The sequence below is a fragment of the Macaca fascicularis genome, chromosome 4 (genome assembly GCF_037993035.2).
Source record: "Macaca fascicularis isolate 582-1 chromosome 4, T2T-MFA8v1.1".
NCBI lineage: Eukaryota > Metazoa > Chordata > Mammalia > Primates > Cercopithecidae > Macaca > Macaca fascicularis.
Window position 1 is genome coordinate 143,532,519 of NC_088378.1, and position 20,640 is coordinate 143,553,158.

The 20,640-nt window shown below is 45.1% G+C and overlaps 1 protein-coding gene across 8 annotated transcripts; it reads right to left on the reverse strand.

The window, feature by feature from the left end:
- Nucleotides 1–131: 131 nt before the first annotated feature.
- MOG (myelin oligodendrocyte glycoprotein) lies at nucleotides 132–15,628 on the reverse strand. Of its 8 annotated transcripts, none has more exons than XM_074038617.1 (9): nucleotides 15,401–15,628; nucleotides 12,917–13,264; nucleotides 6,456–6,569; nucleotides 5,084–5,104; nucleotides 4,823–4,843; nucleotides 2,241–2,288; nucleotides 2,065–2,181; nucleotides 1,741–1,761; nucleotides 132–1,040 (listed from the first exon to the last, which is right to left on the reverse strand). In XM_074038617.1, the coding sequence occupies exons 1-9, from the start codon at nucleotides 15,486–15,488 to the stop codon at nucleotides 1,012–1,014; spliced, it is 807 nt and encodes a 268-aa protein (XP_073894718.1). In that variant the 5' UTR covers nucleotides 15,489–15,628; the 3' UTR covers nucleotides 132–1,011. The 8 variants fall into 8 exon arrangements, with proteins under 8 accessions (XP_073894718.1, XP_065400332.1, XP_065400331.1 ...); XM_065544260.2 differs by lacking the exon at nucleotides 2,241–2,288 and adding an exon at nucleotides 3,687–3,801; XM_065544259.2 differs by lacking the exon at nucleotides 2,241–2,288 and adding an exon at nucleotides 3,687–3,801 and having other exon boundaries at nucleotides 132–1,294.
- Between the last annotated feature and the right edge of the window lie 5,012 nt (nucleotides 15,629–20,640).

Here is a 20,640-nt window from a genome sequence, read left to right on the forward strand (position 1 = left end):
TTTGTGTTTGGTTTCCTGAGGACTGACCTCTGGGGTAAGGAGGCTGGAGTAGAGGGAGACAGGTGAGTGGATAAGGAAGGAAATATATAAAAGAAAAGGGGTTAGAAGTGTGCATATGAAAACTCGTATTATTTATTTATTTATTTATTTATTTATTTATTTATTTTTTCGAGACAGAGTCTTACTCTGTCACCCCAGCTAGAATGCAGTGACGTGATCTCAGCTCACTGTAACCTCCGCCTCCTGGGTTCAAGCGATTCTCCTGCCTCAGCCTCCTGAGTAGCTGGGATTACAGGCACCCACCACTATGCCCAGCTAATTGTTTATATTTTTAGTAAAGACGGGGTTTCACCATGTTGGCCAGACTGGTCTCGAACTCCTGACCTCGTGATCCACCTGCCTCAGCCTCCCAAAGTGCTGGGATTACAGGTGTGAGCCACCGTGCTCAACCAAAACTCTTATCATTATTAATTAGCACCTAGCTTGTTTGTTTGTATCTGACCATCAAGTAGTAGTTGTTGAATAAACAGTGGATACTCTGGTAGATATGAAGACAGGAGAAAAAGGATGAGAGGAAGGAAATTCTGAGACCTGTGGAAGATGTGTAAGTAGAAGGAAGACATTCTAAAGCAGGCATGTTGCCCAGCTTTCATTTCTTGCTTCCCCAGTTCCCTAGTAGGCTGCCAAGACAAGGTAGAGCTCTGGCTAGTATTCTGTAGGTTTCTCCCCATCTCCAGGTTTGGGTTAGGGCTACCCATATCCTCACTCTTCAGTTCACTCAGCTCTCTCTTCAATGTTTCACACTCTTCCTCTTCCTTCCCTTCACATGCCTCTCAGTTCTGCGCAATCAGGGCTGGAGTCTTGGAAGAAACAACCACCATTTGCAAAGTTATCATACTGTAATTTTCAGTGAGGAGGTTCCTGGCCTCCAGTTCATGGCAGAGACCATCCTATCTGTGTTGCTCTCCAGCACAGGTGTCCTCTGATGGAGAGAGGGGCACCTGCCTGTCCTTAGCCAGGAAGGGTTTCCAAGTGGAAGACTGGAGAGAGAAATGGAAAGAAGGATAATAAAAATGGGAAAATGAAGGAAGAGAAAAGGTAGATGACAGAAGAAGGGAAATCAATTCTACTTGGAATTCAGAGTGTTCCTGAAAGTGCAAATTGGAATGTCCCCATAGCAAAGATGCCAGTGAGTATGCAACTTGATGGATGAGATGTCCCCAAGGACCAATCCCTGGGCAACCAGGCTCTCCTCCACCCCTGCCAAGATGTGACATCACTCAGAAAGGGTTTCCTAGAAGAAGGAAAAAATAACTTGAAAAATCTATGTCGGTAGTTTGTATCATAAAACCATTGAACTAGGGAGAAGAAAAGCCCTTGGGGTCATCTTGTCTCCATGCCTGCCTCAGTGGTTGGTCTGAGAGGCAAGGCACTGGGCAGTTGCTGTGGAATGGGCAATGAGACCAGCTAGGGTGGGGTTCCTGCTTAGGGGCAGTGAAGGAGGAATGGGTCAGGCAGCAGATGGGAATGCCTCCAGCTTCTCTGCCACCTGTAAATGTGTCTAACAGCTGGCCTCTTGCCCCTGTCCCTCCCAGGAGGAGTCTTCGCTCCACCCAGGCTCTCCAGCTCCTCCTTTCCTCTGGGACTGTGATCTCTCAATAGCCCCCCTCTTCCTCTTGTTGCTTCTGTCTCCCTTTCCTCGCTTTTTATTCTGCTTATAAGAGAGAGAAGATAACTTACTTAGCTCTTCAAGGAATTGCCCTGAAAACAAAAAGAAACAAATACATAATCAGTGGAAGATGAATAGCACCTTCCCCACATCCTCCCTGTGGATATTTGGAGTGACCCACACTGCCCTTTCCACTGGGGGACCCCACAGATCCAGTAAGTGGTTCTCTTCACAGTTTCTCAGAAGAGCCTGGGGTTGGGCATGGGGACAGAGGAATAGGGAAATCCCAGCTCCCCTAATCTTGAGCCCTGGTTCTATTCTCTTTCAGCTTCCCATTCAAAGCTGGCTTGGTTCCCCACTATTTGGTGGTCTTGCCTGCTGCCCAGCCACTGCACCTGCTAGTCTTCGATGTAGCCAGTTGTAGCAGATGATCAAGGCAACCAGGGGTCCAAGAACCGGCACAATTACAAACAGGGTTATCTTCCAGCAGGGCACCCTCAGAAAGTGGGGATCTGAATTGTTCACCAGAACAAACAGGGTTAACATGTGTTCCCCCTCATGCCCCACCCACCTTTCTTTTTTGGTTCCTTAACCTGGGATCCTAGAACACCAAAGGATTCTGGGGACAGAATTCAGAGAGTCCATGAATTTGGATGAGAAAAGTACTGCCTCCTTATTTTCATTAACTGGATTTAACATTTTCTTTCATTAAAAATGTAACAACTGGCCAGGCACGGTGGTTCACACCTGTAATCCCAGCACTTTGGGAGGCCGAGGCAAGCAGATTACGAGGTCAGGAGATCAAGACCATCCTGGCTAACATGGTGAAATCCTGTCTCTACTAAAAAATAGAAAAAAGTAGCCAGGCATGGTAGCGGGCACCTGTAGTCTCAGGTACTCTGGAGGCTGAGGCAGGAGAATGGTGTGAACTGGGAGGCAGAACTTGCAGTAAGCCAAGTTCGTGCCGCTGCACTCCAATCTGGGCGACAGAGCAAGACACCATCTCAAAACAAAACAAAAAAAATGTAACAACTGCCAGGCGTGGTGGCTCACACCTGTAATCCCAGCACTTTGGGAGTCTGAGGCGGGCAGATCACGAGGCCAAGAGTTCAAGAGCAGCCAGGCCAACATGGTGAAACCCTGTCTCTACTAAGAGTATAAAAATTAGCCTGGCATGGTGGTGCATGCCTGTAATCCCAGCTACTTGGGAGGCTGAGGCAGGAGAATCGCTTGAACCTGGGAGGCGGAGGTTGCAGTGAGCCGAGATCCTGCCACTGCACTCCAGCGTGGGAGACAGAGCAAGACTCTCTCTCTTGGAAAAAACAAAACAAAGCAAAACATGTTACAACTAACCACAATATCAGCAGTACCTGTGACTTAATTACCAATGGAAGCCATATATGTTTTCATTCCCATTAGAGTTATTGCAGAAATCTTGAAATACTGTTTATGTTTATTAGTATTTTCAAATTAAAGGTTATTGGGCCAGGCCTGGTGGCTCACACCTGTAATCCCAGCACTTTAGAAGGCTGAGGCAGGCAGATCACCTGAGGTCAGGGGTTCAATGCCAACCTGGCCAACATGGTAAGACCCCGTCTCTACTAAAAATACAAAAATTAGCTGGGCCTGTAGTTCCAGCAACTTGGGAGGTTGAGGCAGGAGAATTGCTTGAACCCAGGAGGCAGAGGTTGCAGTGAGCTGAGATCGTGCCATTGCACTCCAGCCTGGGCTACAAGAACAAAACTCCATCTCAAAAAAAAAAAAAAAAAAAAGAAAGAAAGAAAGAAAGAAAGAAATTACAGGTTACTAGACTTGCTGCTACATTACTTAATGTATTACTTTTGCTAAAGAAACATTTATGATTGGGCATGGTGGCTCATGCCTGTAATCCCAGCACTTTGGGAGGCCAAGGCGGGTAGATCACCTGAAGTCAGGAGTTTGAGGCCAGCCTGGCCAACCTGGTGAAACCTAGTCTCTACTAAAAATACAAAAATTATCTGGGTGTGGTGGCGGGCACCTGTAATCCCAGCTACTCGGGAGGCTGAGAATCGCTTGAACCCAGCAGGCAGAGGTTTCAGAGCGCCTAGATCGTGCCATTGCACTCCAGCCTGGGCGACAAGAGCAAAACTTCGCTTCAAAAAAAAAAAAAAAAAAAGAAAAGAAAAAGAAAGAAACATTTATGTTGCTATATCACAAATGTGATTATCGGTTGATAGCTATATTTCAATACAATGATTGTTTTTACAATCTTATGTGTTCTATTTTATGTGTATATTTAAAAACATTATTCTGCAAAGGGGTCCTTTAGACTTTACTGGAGTGCCAGAGAGATTCATGGTACGAAAAGGAGTTAAGACCTTTAATAGTCAAGTCCTCCAAAACAAAGATACTATTCCTCCTCTTTGGGTGTGTCAAGGCGTGTGTGTGTGTGTGTGTGCATGTTCCACAAACTAGTCTAATTTTATAAATCGTAGGTTAGAACTCTGTGTGCCAGGTGACAAAAGTAGAGTCACCTACAGGCTTGGGAGGAAGGGCTGTGAAGGAAGTTTGCTCAGAGAAGGTACTATCTGTGCCCTACTGACACCTTCTAGTTTCTGCAACATTTATCTAACAGATATTTGGGTGCTCTTCTGTTGGCATTGTCTTTAGGCATTGGGCAATCTGCAGTGAACAAAAAGGCTAGAAACCATGTCCTTGGGGGGTCAATTCCTAGTGGGGCTTGGTGGCTTTTCTATTTGTCCATGAGGTCTCTGATTAGTCATGTTCTGTACTCATGGAAACATCCTGAAATATAAGTACAGGTGATACAGTTGTGTCTTGTTTTTCTGTTCGTTTCACCTCCCCAACCAGACATCAGGTTTATGTGTAAACGATCTATATTCCTGAAAAGAGAAATCATGTGCATAAGGAGTTAAGCAGAATAAGATAACGTTTTTGTAAAGCAGTTAGAATAGTGTCTGGCACATAAAAATAGTATATGAGTATTTTTATTATGATTTTACCAATCCTAAATGCAAATGACTTCTAATTTAAAGAAAGAAAAGAGAGGAAGGGACCCAACCAGGAGCCAGGGGTCCTTGTTTCCCCAGGTGACTGGAACTACAGTGAAATGCCAAGTTGACCTGGGTAGGGCCTGGATATACCAGAACTTACCAAAAGTCCGGTGGAGATTCTCTGAAAGAGAAACAAATGGAAATAGATTTAGTAGGGCACTCAAAAAGGATCCTTTATCCTGAGTCTTTGTTATTTAATTACTTAAAACTTGTTCTAGGCATGACACACCCACCATAGAGAAAGGGAAACTAAGGGAAAAACAGGGTATTGAGAGGGACAGATGGTCCGAGAACACGACCATTTCCATTATGCCAAAACACTGAAAGGCAAGAATTGAGAGAAAGGATGACTGTAACTCACCTATCTCTGCTCGAAGTTTTCCTAAAATAGAAAAAGGCAACATTTTAGTTCCTGCATGCTCTGACTCCCGGTGGGGACCCTCCTACACCCAGCGCCTGGGCCCCTTGTGCAGGCTATTTCTCTGCAGCCCAGAAACAACCTTAGGAGAGTAGGAAGAGCACTGGATTGAAAGCCAAGGGTTGTGGCTCTTTCTCTAGCTATAGTCTAGATACAATAGCGAATAAAGAATGTGAGCAATGCCCCAAACCAGCACAAGGATCTACTACCTCCCAGCTGCTCTTCGCCCCTTTTCTTGGATTCTCAGTTCATAGTGCTGCTCCAGCCCACAGCGTTGCCACTTCCCATCTGAATGAGGAAGGAGGAGCTGAGCATTTAGTGAGCAGCTAGCTACTCTGTGACTGGATTTGTAGTAGGCACTTTGCATGACTTTTATCCTCCCTACAATGTAGGAGGGAGGATGTTTTCTCTATTTGACAGACAAGGCAATTGAGGCTTGGAGAATCTAAGAATTTTGCTATATAGTTCAGTACCTGAGATGGAATTCAAACCCAGGCTGCCTGACTCTAACATTCAGATTCTTTCTGCTCAGCCATGTGGGCTGAAGGCCTTTTTCATGTGGGAAAAGTAGACAAGCAGGCATCTGGGCTGAATTCAAGGTGACAGAAAGGACTTTGTTGTTGATCCCACCAACACCCATTCCCCCAAAACATTCCCCATACCCTCCTTGCTACTTTCTCCTCTCCTCTTAGTAACAAATGAGAGGTGGGGCATGGGGAGGAGTGAAGACTCTTCCTGCTCCAGCATTGGGGAGACACTTGGTAGGGGGAGAAGGCTCAAGATGAAAGCTCTAGGCACAAAAGAGGAGCGTCATCAGCAGCTGAACCTGAGTCCTCAGTGTTGAATGGAGAAGGAAACAATGTTTGAATGCCTACTGTGTAGCACAGACTTTCACTTCAGTATCTCTTCAAAACTCCTAATAGCCTAGACCTGTCTGACTTTGAAGCTCACACTCTCCCAAGTTGCATGGAGCTGCTAGGTATGAGCCAGAGGCCTCAGCTCTACCACTTACAGGTTATATTGGTCTGAGTAAGTCACTGAACTACTCCTGGCCTCAGTTGTATCCTCTGTAAAATGGGGTTACTCTATGCCATAGTTAGCTCATAGGGAAAGCTGGGTCCGCTTATTCATATGAAAGCATTCTGTGAGATGTAGAACTCTTTCATCATGGAGTTATTTTTTTTCTTTATCATTCAGTAGTGAGAAGAAGTTCTGAACCCGGAAGTCACTCACAAATACATGTTTAGTGGTGTAACTCCAAGAAGCCAGCTCATTTAAAGGAAGGATCCTGATCCACCCACCCTCCGCCTTGTACCTCTCAGTCTATACTGCAGGCAGAGGAAGACGAGGCCGACAGTGATCTGCAGAAGGAGCACAGGCAGCACCGCGAGGAGAACCAGCACTGCAGGGCTGACCCAGTAGAAGGGATCTGAAAGGCAGGACACATTGCCCAGAGCTGAATTCTCAACACTCAGCACAGTACCTGGGGCCCAATAAATCAGGTCAAATAAAGACATGAATATCATCAGGATTCAAAGAAGGTGACACAGAATTGGTCCCTGAGCTTAGCCTTGATGGAAAAATGTTTTTTTCCAGGAAATGCTATTGATTTAGAATGACAAGTAGTTTGGCCGGGCGCGGTGGCTCAAGCCTGTAATCCCAGCACTTTGGGAGGCCGAGATGGGCGGATCACGAGGTCAGGAGATCGAGACCACCCTGGCTGACACGGTGAAACCCCGTCTCTACTAAAAAATACAAAAAACTAGCCGGGCGAGGTGGCGGGCGCCTGTAGTCCCAGCTACTCGGGAGGCTGAGGCAGGAGAATGGCGTGAACCCGGGAGGCGGAGCTTGCAGTGAGCTGAGATCCGGCCACTGCACTCCAGCCTGGGCGGCAGAGCGAGACTCCGTCTCAAAAAAAAAAAAAAAAAAAAAAAGAATGACAAGTAGTTTAAAGTCAAGATTGTGTATTGGGTCAGGCTGGGGGAGTTTTAAGGAGCAGCTAAGGGACTTAGATCTGATCCTCAAGGCCGTGGGGGTGCACTGAAGGATTCCAAACAGAGAAGTGACCACATCAGATTTAGCACCTACAGGACTGGAGAAGATAGGGAGAAATGTTAAGAGACTGTGATAACAAAGTAAAAAACAACATGAGCCTGAACTAGGACAGTGGTAATGGTATAGGAAGTCAGGGGATTCAAAGCTTAAATACGGAATGAAAAATACATATTTTCAGTAACCATTGAACTGAAATTTAGTGTTTACTTTGATTATGCCTGTAGGCAATACACCACAATAATTTGAACAGAACCTTTGACTTTGTCATCAGTAAAAATCACAAACATTGGCTGGGCGCAGTAGCTCACACCTGTAATGCCAGCACTTTGGGAGGCCGAGGCGGGTGGATCACCTGAGGTCGGGAGTTCGAGACCAGCCTGATTAACATGGAGAAACCCCGTCTCCACTAAAAATACAAAATTAGCTGGGCATGGTGGCGCATGCCTGTAATCCCAGCTACTCGAGAGGCTGAGGCAGGAGAATCACTTGAACCCGGGAGGCGGAGGTTGCGGTGAGCTGAGATCATGCCATTGCACTCCAGCCAGGGCAACAAGAGTGAAACTCCGTCTCAAAAAAAAAAAAAAAAAAAAAAAAAAAAAAAAAAAAAAAAAATCACAAATATTTTCATATCACATTAGAAAAGTCACAGAAATCTCAAACTATCACTTATCTATTTTTGATTTTACATTACTACAAATACATTACTATTTTGAAATTACACTAATTACTAGGGCAACACTAACTCTTGTTAATTTAATATTTTGATGACTGTATTTTGGTATAAATGTTTTATTTGGTATATTTAAAACATTCTTCTGGCTAGGTGTGGTGGCTCTCCCCTGTAATCCTACCACTTTGGGAGGCCAAGGCAAGAAGATTGCTTGAGCCCAGGAGTTCTCGAGACCAGACTGGGCAACATAGTGTGAGACCCTGCCTCTACGAAAAAAAATTAAAAATTAGCCGGGCATGGTGGCACAAGCCTGTGGTCTCAGCTATTCAAGAGGCTGAGCCAGAAGGATCACTTGAGCCTAGGAGGTAGAGGCTGCCATGAGCCATGATCGTGCCACTGCAACCCATTCTGGGTGACAGAGTGAGACCCTGACTCGAAAAAAAAAAAAAAAAAATTCTGAGATGGGGTCTATCAACTTCATCAGCTTGCCAAAGGTGCATAACACACAACAAAAGGTTAAGAGCCCTCTTCTAGAGCTTTTAAGAAGGTAGTTTACAGCGGGCGCGGTGGCTCACGCCTGTAATCCCAACATTTTGGGAGGCCAAGGTGGGTGGATCACCTGAGGTCAGGAGTTCGAGACTGGCCTGGCCAACATGGTAAAACCCTGTCTCTACTGATAATACAAAAATTAGCCAGGCATGGTTGTGCACACCTGTAATCCCAGCTACTTGGGAGACTGAGGGAGGAGAATTGCACGAACTGGGAGTTGGAGTTTGCAGTGAGCCAAGATCACACTATTGTACTCCAGCCTGGGCAACAAGAGCAAAATTCCGTCTCAAAAAAAAGAAGAAAGAAAGAAAAGGAAGGTAGCTTACACAGGATTTGGTAACTGACCAGATGTGCAGACATGGAGTAGGTTGAGCAATGAGGGAGGGGGGCCTTCACTTTTGTGGCTCCCATCTATTTCCCATTCTAGGTCTGCTCCTCAGCATCCAAAAGCCCCGCTCTAATCTCCATGTGCCATGCCGCAGCTGAAGCCCTTTTCATCTTGATCTCTGCTTTAAGGGAGCTAAGTAAGGATATTGACATCGAAGGTGGGGAAACATCACAGCCAATAATGTTAAACTGGTCCAGGAAGGTGGCTCAGGTATAATTGCAATCCTTTAAGCTGTAGACTAAGGCTCCTGTCTATTATTGTGTTCCCTAGAGGAATATGCAGCAAACTTTACTTTCAAGTTCTTAATGGAAGTTACCTATAGCAATGTGATTTAGTGAGTACATACTTAAGTGAGTACATACATACTTTCTCCCAAACCCCCATATTTTTACTTTCGCAAATAATTAGAAAAGAGAGAAAAGCAGACATTATTAGCCTTTGGATGTAAATCAACAAGAAGTATAGAGTATCAGTGATGAACTATACTTGCCAAAGTAAATCAAACACGAATGTCATTGCACTTCCACATCTATCAGTTTACAGAAAAACACAGGGCATGGAGGACCGTATTATGTAGCAACATGGGAATGTTGTCAACAAAATTCAGACAGTGGGAAACCCTAAGGGCAAAGGTCAACAGGTGGGTCTTGTTTGAATCTCACTAAAAGAAATCAACTGTAAGAGTGTATTTATGAAACAATCAGGAAAATTTGAACACAAACTGGGTATTTGACGATATTAAGAAATTTTTGTTGAGTTTTTAAGATGTGATAATAGTATTGTAGTTATTTATGTATTTATTTTTATTATTTTGTGTGGTTTTTTTTTTTTTTTTTTTTTGAGATGGAGTCTCACTCTGTTGCCCAGGCTGGAGTGTGGTGATGCGATCTCAGCTCACTGCAAACTCTGCCTCCCGGGTTCACTCCATTCTCCTACCTCAGCCTTCTGAGTGACTGGGACTACAGGCGCCTGCCACCACGCCCGGCTAATTTTGTTTTTGTATTTTTAGTAGAAACAGGGTTTCACCACATTAGCTAGGATGGTCTCCATCTCTTGACCTCATGATTCGCCCTCCTCAGCCTCCCAAAGTACTGGGATTGCAGGCATGAGCCCTCGTGCCCGGCCTATTTATTGTTTAAAAAGTGTTCTTTGCTGGGTATAGTGGCTCACGCCTGTAATTCTAGCACTTTGGGAGGCCAAGGTGGGAAGATTGCTTGTGCCTAGGAGTTTGAGACCAGCCTGAGCAACATGGCAAAACTGAGTCTCTACAAAAATTACAAAACATTAGCAGCGTGTGGTGCTGTTTGCCTGTGGTCCCAGCTACTATGAAGGCTGAGGTGGGAGGATGGCTTCTGCCTGGGAGGCAGAGGCTGCAGTGAGCAGAGATCATGCCACTACACTCCAGCCTGGGTGACAGAGACAGATCCTGTCTCAAAATAAAAAGAAAAAAGAGAAATGATCATGCTGCCTAGGATTTACCTCAGTAATTGAGTAGGGGAGGGTGGTAATGAGTGGGGAGCTGGTGAAGTGGGTGGTCCCTGGATTGACAAGTGCTGCAGCAAGGTGGTAGGCACTTGGAGGCTCATTATAATGTTCTCTCTGTTTTGTATGTTTTTTCTTTTTTTTTTTTTTAGACGGAGTTTTGCTCTTTGTTGCCCAGGCTGGAGTGCAATGGCACAATCTTGGCTCACTGCAACCTCTGCCTTCTGGGTTCAAGCGATTCTCCTGCCTCAGCCTCTCGAGTAGCTGGGATTACTGGCATGCGCCACCACACCTGGCTAATTTTGTAGTTTTTAGTAGAGACGGGGTTTCTCCATGTTGATCAGGCTGGTCTCGAACTCCGATCTCAGGTGATCAGCCTGCCTCTGCCTCCCAAAGTGCTGGGATTACAGGCGTGAGCCGCCGTGACTGGCATTTGTTGAAGACTTTAAAGAAAGGATTAGAGACAACTAGTAATAAAATCACAAAAATGACAAGAAAAAATAAGTAAAAAAGAGAGATTAGAAACTCTTCAGAGAAAGAGCAGAGGTAGTTACACCTGAGACTTGCAATAATACCATTACTTCATCTCATTCCTAAATTTGTCTCAACTTCCTGGCTCCCAAGCCTAGGCAAAGTGTCCCTTGTTTACTTGTAAAACAGTTTCTTTTTAGATTCTTAGGCATGCAGACTAAGAGGTGGGAACAGGAGGTTGGAATGTGGATAGCAACCCAAAAGACAACTTTCTCCCCTGAGGCAAAGTCTTTAGATCTTTAGATGCTTTTCTTTTTGTCTTCCTTTTTTTTTTTTTTTTTTTTTTTTTAGAGGGAGTTCCGCTTCTCTTGCCCAGGCTGGAGTGCAATGGCGCGATCTTGGCTCACTGCAACCTCCACCTCCCGGGTTCAAGCGATTCTCCTGCCTCAGCCTCCCAAGTAGCTGGGATTACAGGAATGCGCCAAGCTAATTTTGTATTTTTAGTAGAGACAGGGTTTCTCCATGTTGGTCAGGCTGGTCTTGAACTCCCAGCCTCAGGTGATCCACACACCTCGGCCTCCCAAAGTGCTAGGATTACAGGCTTGAGCCACTGCACCCGGCTTGTCTTCCTTTTTTGGTGTGGTAAAACTGAGGCAGATTGTTGGGAGAGGCAGTTACTGAGCTAGGAAGTTGTTGAGCAGCAAGGAGAAAAATCTGCAAACTGGAGAGGTTCTCTCTATCAAACTTTTTGACAAGTAGAATTTCCCCAATGAAAACAGCTGTATGAAGAACATTATGAGACACACAAAGCTATTTCCATATCCCTGCAGGCAGTCTCTAGAAATAATGCTTTGTTGTTCCACATACAATGCCGTCTTCTGGTCCCAGCAGTGCAATGGTCACTCACACCCCCAAGATACAATAGTGATCAATTGTCTGATGTTTGCACTGCAGTTGGGGAGGAGGAAAAGGGAAAGGATCTGACACTAAGGCCCTCAAAGCAGTTTAGTTCTTCAATTAAATAGCAATTAACTTTCAAAGCTCCACCTCCATTCTCTTCACCTTGTCCACATCTTAATCATCCTGAGATAGAGCAAAAAATAATCTCCAAAATCACCCATCACGCAGAACATGTTGCAAATGAAATTCTGAGGCCGGGCACTGTGGCTCACGCCTGTAATTCCAGCACTTTGGGAGGCTGAGGCGAGTGGATCACCTGAGGTTAGGAGTTCAAGATCAGCCTTGCCAACCTGGTGAAACCCTGTCTCTACTAAAAATACAAAAATTAGCTGGGCGTGGTGGTGGGCACCTGTAATCCCAGCTACTCAGGAGGCTGAGGCAGGAGAATCACTTGAACCCAGGAGGAGGGCACCATTGCACTCCAGCCTGGGCAACAGAGCAAGACTTCGACCCCTGCCAAAACAAACAAACAAACAAATTCTGCAGAATGAAATAGTGGAGGTACAGCCAAAAGGTGATATCTTCTTTCTATAATTATATTTAGACATTTGCTTTACTTGCTTATTCACTAGGACCACGCACAGGCATGTGTGTATGTGTGTGTGTGTGTGTGCTCACAAATACAGGGTTTTGTTTTTTGTTTTTGTTTTTTTTTTTTTTGACACAGGGGTAGGGAGTGGGGGCGAAGGGTCTTTGCTCTGTCACCCAGGCTAGAGTGCAGTGGTGCAATCATAGCTCACTGTATCTGCAAACCCCTGGGCTCAAGCCAGTCTCCCACCTCAGCGTCCTGAGTAGCTGCGAGGCAAACCACTATGCCCTAGGGTTTTGTTTTTGTATCCTACATTTTGCAGCTTGCTCTTATCACTCAACAATACCTTATAGCAGGCCTGCAAACCATCTGGCATAGTGCTAAAATAATCTTTTTAATGCCTGCATAATATTCACAGTATGGCTACCATTGTTTATTCAGTCACTGACCTACTCAAAGGCATTGACTTTGATCCCAATTTCCTCGCTACTCTGAATAATGATGCAGCAGACATCCCTAAGCATATGAGTTTCTGCTTATTGATGTGTACGTTTGTATGGAATTCATTCCTAGGCGTGAGATGTTTGGGTTGAGGGATCTCATCTTAATTGAGAGAATGATTGTTCCTGGCCACCCAACAGTTAATACCTAATATTATACGGCACTACTCACCTTCCACTTTCAATTCTATTGCTGCCTCCTCTTGGTAAGAATGATCTCGGAAGAAGCAGGTGAAACCTCCTTCATCTGAGAACCTTACATTCCGGATCCTGAGAGTCACCTTTCCCTCACCAATAGCGTCTTTCAGCAGCTCTGTCCGGCCCCGATATTCAGGTGCTTGCTCTCCATCTTGGTCCCTGCCATTTCTGTAGAGATGAACCACCCTAGAGAAGGGGGGCCGGTACCATCCCACTTCCATGCCTGTAGCGTTCTTCCCAGGAGATATGCGACATGGCAATTCCACTTCATCACCGACCAGAGCCCGGATAGGTTGTCTTGGTCCTATCACTCTGAACTGTCCTGTCAAAGACACCAAAAGGAAGAGACTGAAGGTCAGAGGGAACCTTGGCAAGTAAGCCTGTCATGGGAAGGGCTGCTTCAAAACAGGGAAGGAAGAGGACACTTGACTTTTAAATGAAATTCTAGATCCAGGAAGGAATGCAATTTTTTTTCTTCTTCTTTCTTTTTTTTTTTTTTTTCTGAGACTGTTGAGACTGAGTCTTACTCACTGTCACCCAGGCTGGAGTGCAGTGGTGCGATCTTGGCTCACTGCAACCTCCACCTCCCTGCAACTTCTGCCTCCCTGCAAACACACACACACACACACACACACACACACACACACACACACACACGCATGCGCATGGTCCTAGTGAATAAGCAAGTAAAGCAAATGTCTAAATATAATTACAGAAAGAAGGAGATGTCACCTTTTGACTGTACCTCCACTATTTCATTCAAGCGATTCTCCTCCCTCAACCTCCTGAGTAGCTGGGATTACAGGTACCTGCCACCACGCCCAGCTAATTTTTGTATTTTTAGTAAAGATGAGGTTTCACACTGTTGGCCAGGCTGGTCTCGTGCTCCTGACCTCAGGTGATCTGCCTTCCTTGGCTCCAAAGCGCTGGGATGATAGGCGTAAGCCACCACACCCGGCCCCAAGTTTCCTTCTTGAGAACAACAACAACAAAAAAGTCTCTGGTTATAGAGATATTGTGAATATCCTGGACAGAACATTCTAGCAATCATCTCATCTCAGCATCTGCCCATCTTTTTGCCAACTGTAGCCATCTCTGACTCTTCAGTCCAGGCTTTAAGTTTCCCTCTTGGAATGTGATGCAGCATCTTGAGGTTGAATCTTCCCATGGGCCTCCCTGTTAGGACTTGGCCAAACTGCTGCTTATTCTACCCTTAGAGGTTTTGCTTTTGTCACTCCATCCACTTTAACTGTCTCTCCACCACTTCTCACTATTCAATCCTTGTTCATACCCTGTTTCCCAAATTCTCCTCTGAGATCTTCCACCCTGGGGATGGCTCTATTTCACTCTTCCTTCTTCTGTATCTTCCACCTCACTGTGGCTCCTCGACCCTGACCCAAACAAGTTCCATGTTTTTTTCTATGTGGGTGTGTTTCTCGAGTCAGACTCTGAGCTACTAGGAAATAAAGCTGCTTTCTCCCCTAGACCTGGAGAGTGGATGCACTGTACCTCTCTCAGTCAGGTGGCTCCCTGAGGATGGGAATCTTTCTGTTGATTTCCCCTCTGCATGTGACAGCCGGGTTCCTTTAAAAAACTTACCGGTGCGTGATTATGCAGAGCAAAGTCTCAAACATGACAAGATATGATAATTCCACAAACATTTATTGAGATTTACTATGGACAGACACTGCTAAGCATGTAATCTCATGTAATCCTGATGGGTACTCCAAGAAGTTGCTATGATTTTATCTCAATTTGAGAGGTGAAAAGACAAGTAAGAACTAGTTCAAGGAAAGCCTTGAGTTAGTCACATTAAGGAGTCTGGGCTGGGTGCAGTGGCTCATGCCTATAATCCCAGCACTTTGGGAGGTTGAGGAGGGCAGATTACTTGAGATCAGGAGTTCAAGAACGGCCTGGCCAACATGGTGAAACCACGTCTCTACTAAAAATAAAAAAAATTAGGCTGGGTGCAGTGGCTCACACCTGCAATCCCAGTACTTTGGGAAGCTGAGGTGGCCGGATCAGCAGGTCAGGAGATTGAGACCATCCTGGCCAATTTGTGAAACCCTGTCTCTACTAAAATACAAAAAAAGAAAAAAAAATTAACTGGGCTTGGTGGCAGGCACCTGTAGTCTCAGCTACTCGGGAGGCCAAGGCTGGAGAATCGCTTGAACCAGGGAGGCTGAGGTTGCAGTGAGCCGAGATCATGCCACTGCACTCCAGCCTGAGCAACAGAGGGAGACTCTGTCTCAAAAAAAAAAAAAAAAGAGTCTGGACTCCATCTTGAAGGCTGTAAGAACCACCCACGGAAGGTTTCTGAGGAAGGGAAGCATGTCAGCAGGTCTATGTCTCAGAAAGATAATATAGCAACTTGAGGATGATTGAAGGAGCTAAGACCCAGGAAACTAGCCTTTCTGTTTTCAGGGTCTCCCCAGGGCAGGAAAAAAACACGTCTTACCTGCGTAGCTGGAAGACACTTGGAGGAGCAGGAGGAGGAGGAAGGAGCAGAGGCAGCTGGGCAGAGAGGGTCTTGATAAGCTTGCCATGTCCACCGTTCCTGGGGACAGAAAGCCCCCACAGCAGGGTCAGGCCAAGTGGAGGGCCTCGGGGTGCATGTCCCCTTACTGCTGAAAAGCCAGAGGGAAGATCTGGGAGGGCAGTGCTGCCTGGGCCCTGCCTCCACTCCAGTAAGTGCTGCAGCTGTGCCCGCAGAAACAGACCCACGTCACCCTTGCCAGGCATTCACACAAAAGGTCTACAGACTGAGGGGATGACCAGGGTTTGCCTTCCCCACCCCCCCAGAGCAATGGAGCAGAGGCTGCCTGGTACTGGGCTTTCCTCCCCCACGCCCTCCTGGAGATCCAACCCTTGAAGGGTCTTGCAGGGGCTAATTGGTGGGGAAGGATCACTTACAGGACCTCAGGGAGAGGCTCGTTTATGGAATATGTAAGGTTCCTCCAATCCACCCCAGCCCTACCAATTAGTCAAAAGAGAGAAAGTATGATTGGTTCTTCAAAAAAGAAAGAAAACTTAGATTTTTTTTTCCTATTTCTATTATCTCACAACTGTCATCACCAGACCATTCTTCTTGATGTCTAACCTCCCTTTCTTCTACCACGAATCCAAACTCTGTTTTGTATGTTTGTATATGTGATAGGTCACTTGGGATTTGTTAGTTTCTTGTCCCCAAAGAATGTTTTTAGGGAAGTCATGAGATGAACGTCAGGAGTGCTCAGAGAGGCAAGGTTGGAGGAAGGGAGACCAGCAAGGGCAGCAACTAACTGTGTCAGTCAACACAGGCAGCAGGGACAGAGCCAGCATACAGGACACGCTCTCCAGCCTTCACATCACTTGCCAGTTTCCTCAGTGTCACAGGGGAGAGTGAGATCTGGAATGGAAGCCTTTCTCTCACCTCTGGGCTCAGCTGAGAATTGCAAGGGTGAGACCAGCATTGGTACCAGGTTCCAAAAATAGACTTCCCAATCTTAAGGCAAGTATGCCTCCTCAAATAAGGAAAAAAGGCTCAATTTAGAGCCGTGCCTTCCAATGCAGCAATCACTGCCTGCAAGTGGCCACTTAAAATTAATTACAATTAAATACATTAAAAATTTGGTTTCTTGATTACACTAGCCATGTTTCAAATGCTCAATAGCACTACAGTTAGTGGTTATCTCATCAGACAACACAAATGCAGAACATTTACATCGTCACAAAAAATTATATTAGGGAACACAAAAATTTATATTGGGCAGCAAGGGGTGGAAACACAACTGAGACATACATTTCTGCTTTTGTCCGAGATGGGTGTAAGGAGCTAGAAGGACAGATTATGGTCAGTTGAATCTGGGAACTGCTTATTCTTTCACCCTGCAAGGCAGCTGGCATTTGGGCACAAGCAATGCTTGGCTACTCTGGGGCTGTGTGGTTGAAAGTCAAGATTGCACGGGTGGATCCCATGGAAAAAGTGGCCGCTGTGGATCCCTGGCTTTTTACTAAGTGGGGATTTTCTCCTTCAAAAACCTAAAATGTCCTGGGACGCTCTTTCTCCCTGATGCATATTCAGGTAGGAGAGTTATGCACAAGATGTTTCTGGGCAGGGTTTGGGGGCAGTAGGATGTATGCAAGTGTCCAGCACTAAGCAAGCTGTCAAAAGCTGGATGGGAGATCAGGATGAGGGTGGAGGCATGTGGGAGCAGGGAGGGTCAGGAGCCTGCTGAGCCATCGCAGCCACTTTGGAGAAATCACAGCATCTCTGAAAACAACAGCAACAAAAAACTAACCACCTTACTGAGATCTTCTATGTGCTGTGGTTCTAAGTGGTTTACTTGCATTAACACCTTTAGTCCTCACAACAACAAAACAAATATTGAACTATTATCACCCATATCTTACAGGGGAGAAAAGGGAGGTACAAAAGAGGTAAAGGAACTTGCTAAAGTCACACCACTAGGGAGTGGAAGAGCTGGGATTTCAAGCCAGGCTTTCTAGTCCTAGAACTGGCTCTTTTAACCACCACAATACAAGACCTCTGAAGAGCTCAGCTTATTTACTTTCATGCCCTCAACTGCCTCAAATCTCCTGAAAGGGGAGGATTCCTGGAGCTGTGAGAGCAGTCCCTTGGCTGATGTGGTCTTTGGGCAAAGGTGATATATACAAGGGAAGTAGAGAGGGGCCACCAGCAAAATGAAGCCAGTGCTGTTGCCACTTGCAGAAATCTGGGGTGTAGGGGCCAGGCGCAGTGGCTCATGCCTGTAATGCCAGCACTTTGGGAGGCCAAGGCAGGCAGATTACCTGAGGTCGGGAGTTCGAGACCAGCCTGACCAACATGGAGCAACCCTGTCTCTACTAAAAATACAAAAATTAGCCAGGCGTGCTGGCATGCACCTGTAATCCCAGCTACTTGGGAGGCTGAGGCAGGAGAATCCTTTGAACCTGGAGGCGGAGATTGCGGTGAGCCGAGATTGCGCCATTGCACTCCAGCCTGGGCAACAAAAGCGAAACTCCGTCTCAAAATAAAATAAAATAAAATAAAATAAAGAAATCTGGGGTATAGGAACACCAGGTATTGCCAGGAATAGAGCTTGGTGTAGATGTGTCCAAGAAGTGAAACTACCCTGTGTCACCCTGGGAGCTGCTCATTTCTTTCAGCATTTAAATGTTATTTTAATTGATTTTGTATAGCATATGTTATGAGATCCTGCAAGCATTCTTGAGTTGCCTCTTTTTTTTTTTTTTTGAGACAGGGTCTCTCTGTCACACAGGCTGGAGAACAGTGGCGTGATCAGGGCCCACTGCAGCCTTGACCTCTCAAGTTTAAGCGATCCTTATGCCTCAACCTCCCGAGTAGCTGAAACTACAGGTATATGCCACCATGCCTGGCTAAATGGAAACTTCTTTCCTTCTTTCCTTTCTCTTTCTTTCTTTCTTTCTTTCTTTCTTTCTTTCTTTCTTTCTTTCTTTCTTTCTTTCTTTCTTTCTTTCTTTCTTTCTTTCTTTCTAGAGATGGGGTCTTGCTATGTTGCACAGGCTGGTCTCAAACTCCTGGACTCAAGTGATCCTCCTGCCTCAACCTTCTAAAGTGTTGGGATTACAGCCTGAGCCACCACACCCAGCTCAATTTTCTTCCAGTGTTGCTGTCCTCAGTAATTTTAGCTTAATCTGCATTTCTCACCATGTCCAATGACAGACCATGTACACAGTAATATATTCAGAGTGACACACTGAATACAATAAATGTGTGTGGTAATTTTTTTTAACATGCTGTATCCTGTCCATATGTGAAATAGTAAGCACTCAATAAATGATAACTTTCCTACATTAAATACCCAGCAACAGTACTGTATAAGGTTTTCCAGATAATCTGTAAAATATATATCTTTACATTATTTATCTGTTATCAGAAGTGATAATAGACACACTGTTTTGATTCTTGTTGTCCACTTAATTCATAATTCCACGTTAATAAATATATAATATAGCTTTTTTGTACTTTTGAAAATTGATTCTAAGCCAGGCATGGTGACATGCACTTGTTGAGCCCATGAGAGAGAGGCTGCAGTGAGCACTGATCATGCTGCTGCACTCCAGCCTGTGCGACAGAGTGAGACCCTATCTCAAAAACATTAAAAAAGTAAAAATTGATTCTTGTAAAGTAACATACTTTGAAAATCTCAGCCATCCAAAGCCAATCTGTATTTTCTCTAAATTCTTCCATATTTGCATATATGCCACTAGAGGGCGCTCCATGAAAGTCACTGACCTGTGAGGGCTGAAAGTAGCGCTCACACATCCCTCCGTCTCCCTCCTCCCACCTGTTTTACATAAATGGTAACAATTTATCTTGAAGCTCTTTCCTTATCAGTACCTAAAGAACATCCTTGTTATTTTTATACAGCTTACAATATTTTATTGGATGAATATAATATCGTTATTTAAGTAGCTTCCCAAGACATTTAGGCTGTTTCAGTTTTTTAAATATCTATTTTTACTAGGTTGAAGCAAAAATGTACTCAATTAACTTAAATCAATACATATTTAAAAGCAAGTGCTATGTGTGTCATACTTTATATTAGGCCCTGATTATAAGAGTTTAAGCAAGACAGACAAGATTCTTGCCTTCATGACTTATATTCCAGTTGTACTGCAGTTATATTCCAGTTATATGTTACCTAAAGGCACAAATAGATACATGTCAGGCCATCATTTTCAACCTTTTTGTTCTTACATATAATTTGTCAGTGTAGCCGGGCGAGGTGGCGGGCGCCTGTAGTCCCAGCTACTCGGGAGGCTGAGGCAGGAGAATGGCGTAAACCCGGGAGGCGGAGCTTGCAGTGAGCTGAGATCTGGCCACTGCACTCCAGCCTGGGCGACAGAGCGAGACTCCGTCTCAAAAAAAAAAAAAAAAAAAAAAATTTGTCAGTGAATATCAGTCTACTAAGGCCAGCTATATATTTTGAGGGGCAAAATGAAACTATGGAGCTCCTTGTTTAATAGCAGGAAAAGGCCAGGTGCAGTGTCTCATGCCTGTAATCCCATCACTTTGGGAGGACCAGGTTGGAGGATCACTTGAACCCAGAAGCTCGAGTACAGCCTGGACAAGATAGTGAGACCCCATCTCTAATTAAATAAATCTATTAAAATATAATAAAATAGAAAATAAAAAGCAGGAAAAAAAAGCCTTTTCTTTTCTCTTTTTTCTGTGGTTCCACTGTCAACCTATTATGTGGGGTTTCTTTCTTTCTTTCTTTCTTTCTTTCTTTTCTTTTCTTTTTTTTTTTTTTTTTTTTTGAGACGGAGTCTTCTGTTGTCCAGGTTGGAGTGCAGTGGTGCAATCTCGGCGCACTGCAAGCTCCGCCTCTGGGTTCAAGCCATTCTCCTGCCTCAGCCTCTGGAGTAGCTGGGACTACAGGCGCCCGCCACCATGCCCGGCTAATTTTTTTTTTTGTATTTTTAGTAGAGACGGGGTTTCACTGTGTTAGCCAGGATGGTCTCGATCTCCTGACCTCATGATCCGCCGACCTCGGACTCCCAAAGTGCTGGGATTACAGGCGTGAGCCAACGCGCGTGGCCTTTTTTTTTTTTTTTTCTTTTTTATTTAATGTCACACTCCTTCAAGCACAGGAGTACCTAGGGGGAAGTGCAGATCTTCACAAGTGCCTATCCATTTGGCAAGGGAGGTGTGTATGCCTGACCTCCCCC

Coding starts and splice junctions, on each gene's coding strand:
- MOG (XM_065544260.2), bottom strand. CDS start 15,488: ATGGCAAGCTTATCAAGACCCTCTCTGCCCAGCTGCCTCTGCTCCTTC. Junction 6,570..12,916: donor AATAGAATTGAAAGTGGAAG/GTGAGTAGTGCC, acceptor CCTGCCTTTCAG/ATCCCTTCTACTGGGTCAGC. Junction 4,844..5,083: donor AAAACTTCGAGCAGAGATAG/GTGAGTTACAGT, acceptor TTTCTCTTTCAG/AGAATCTCCACCGGACTTTT.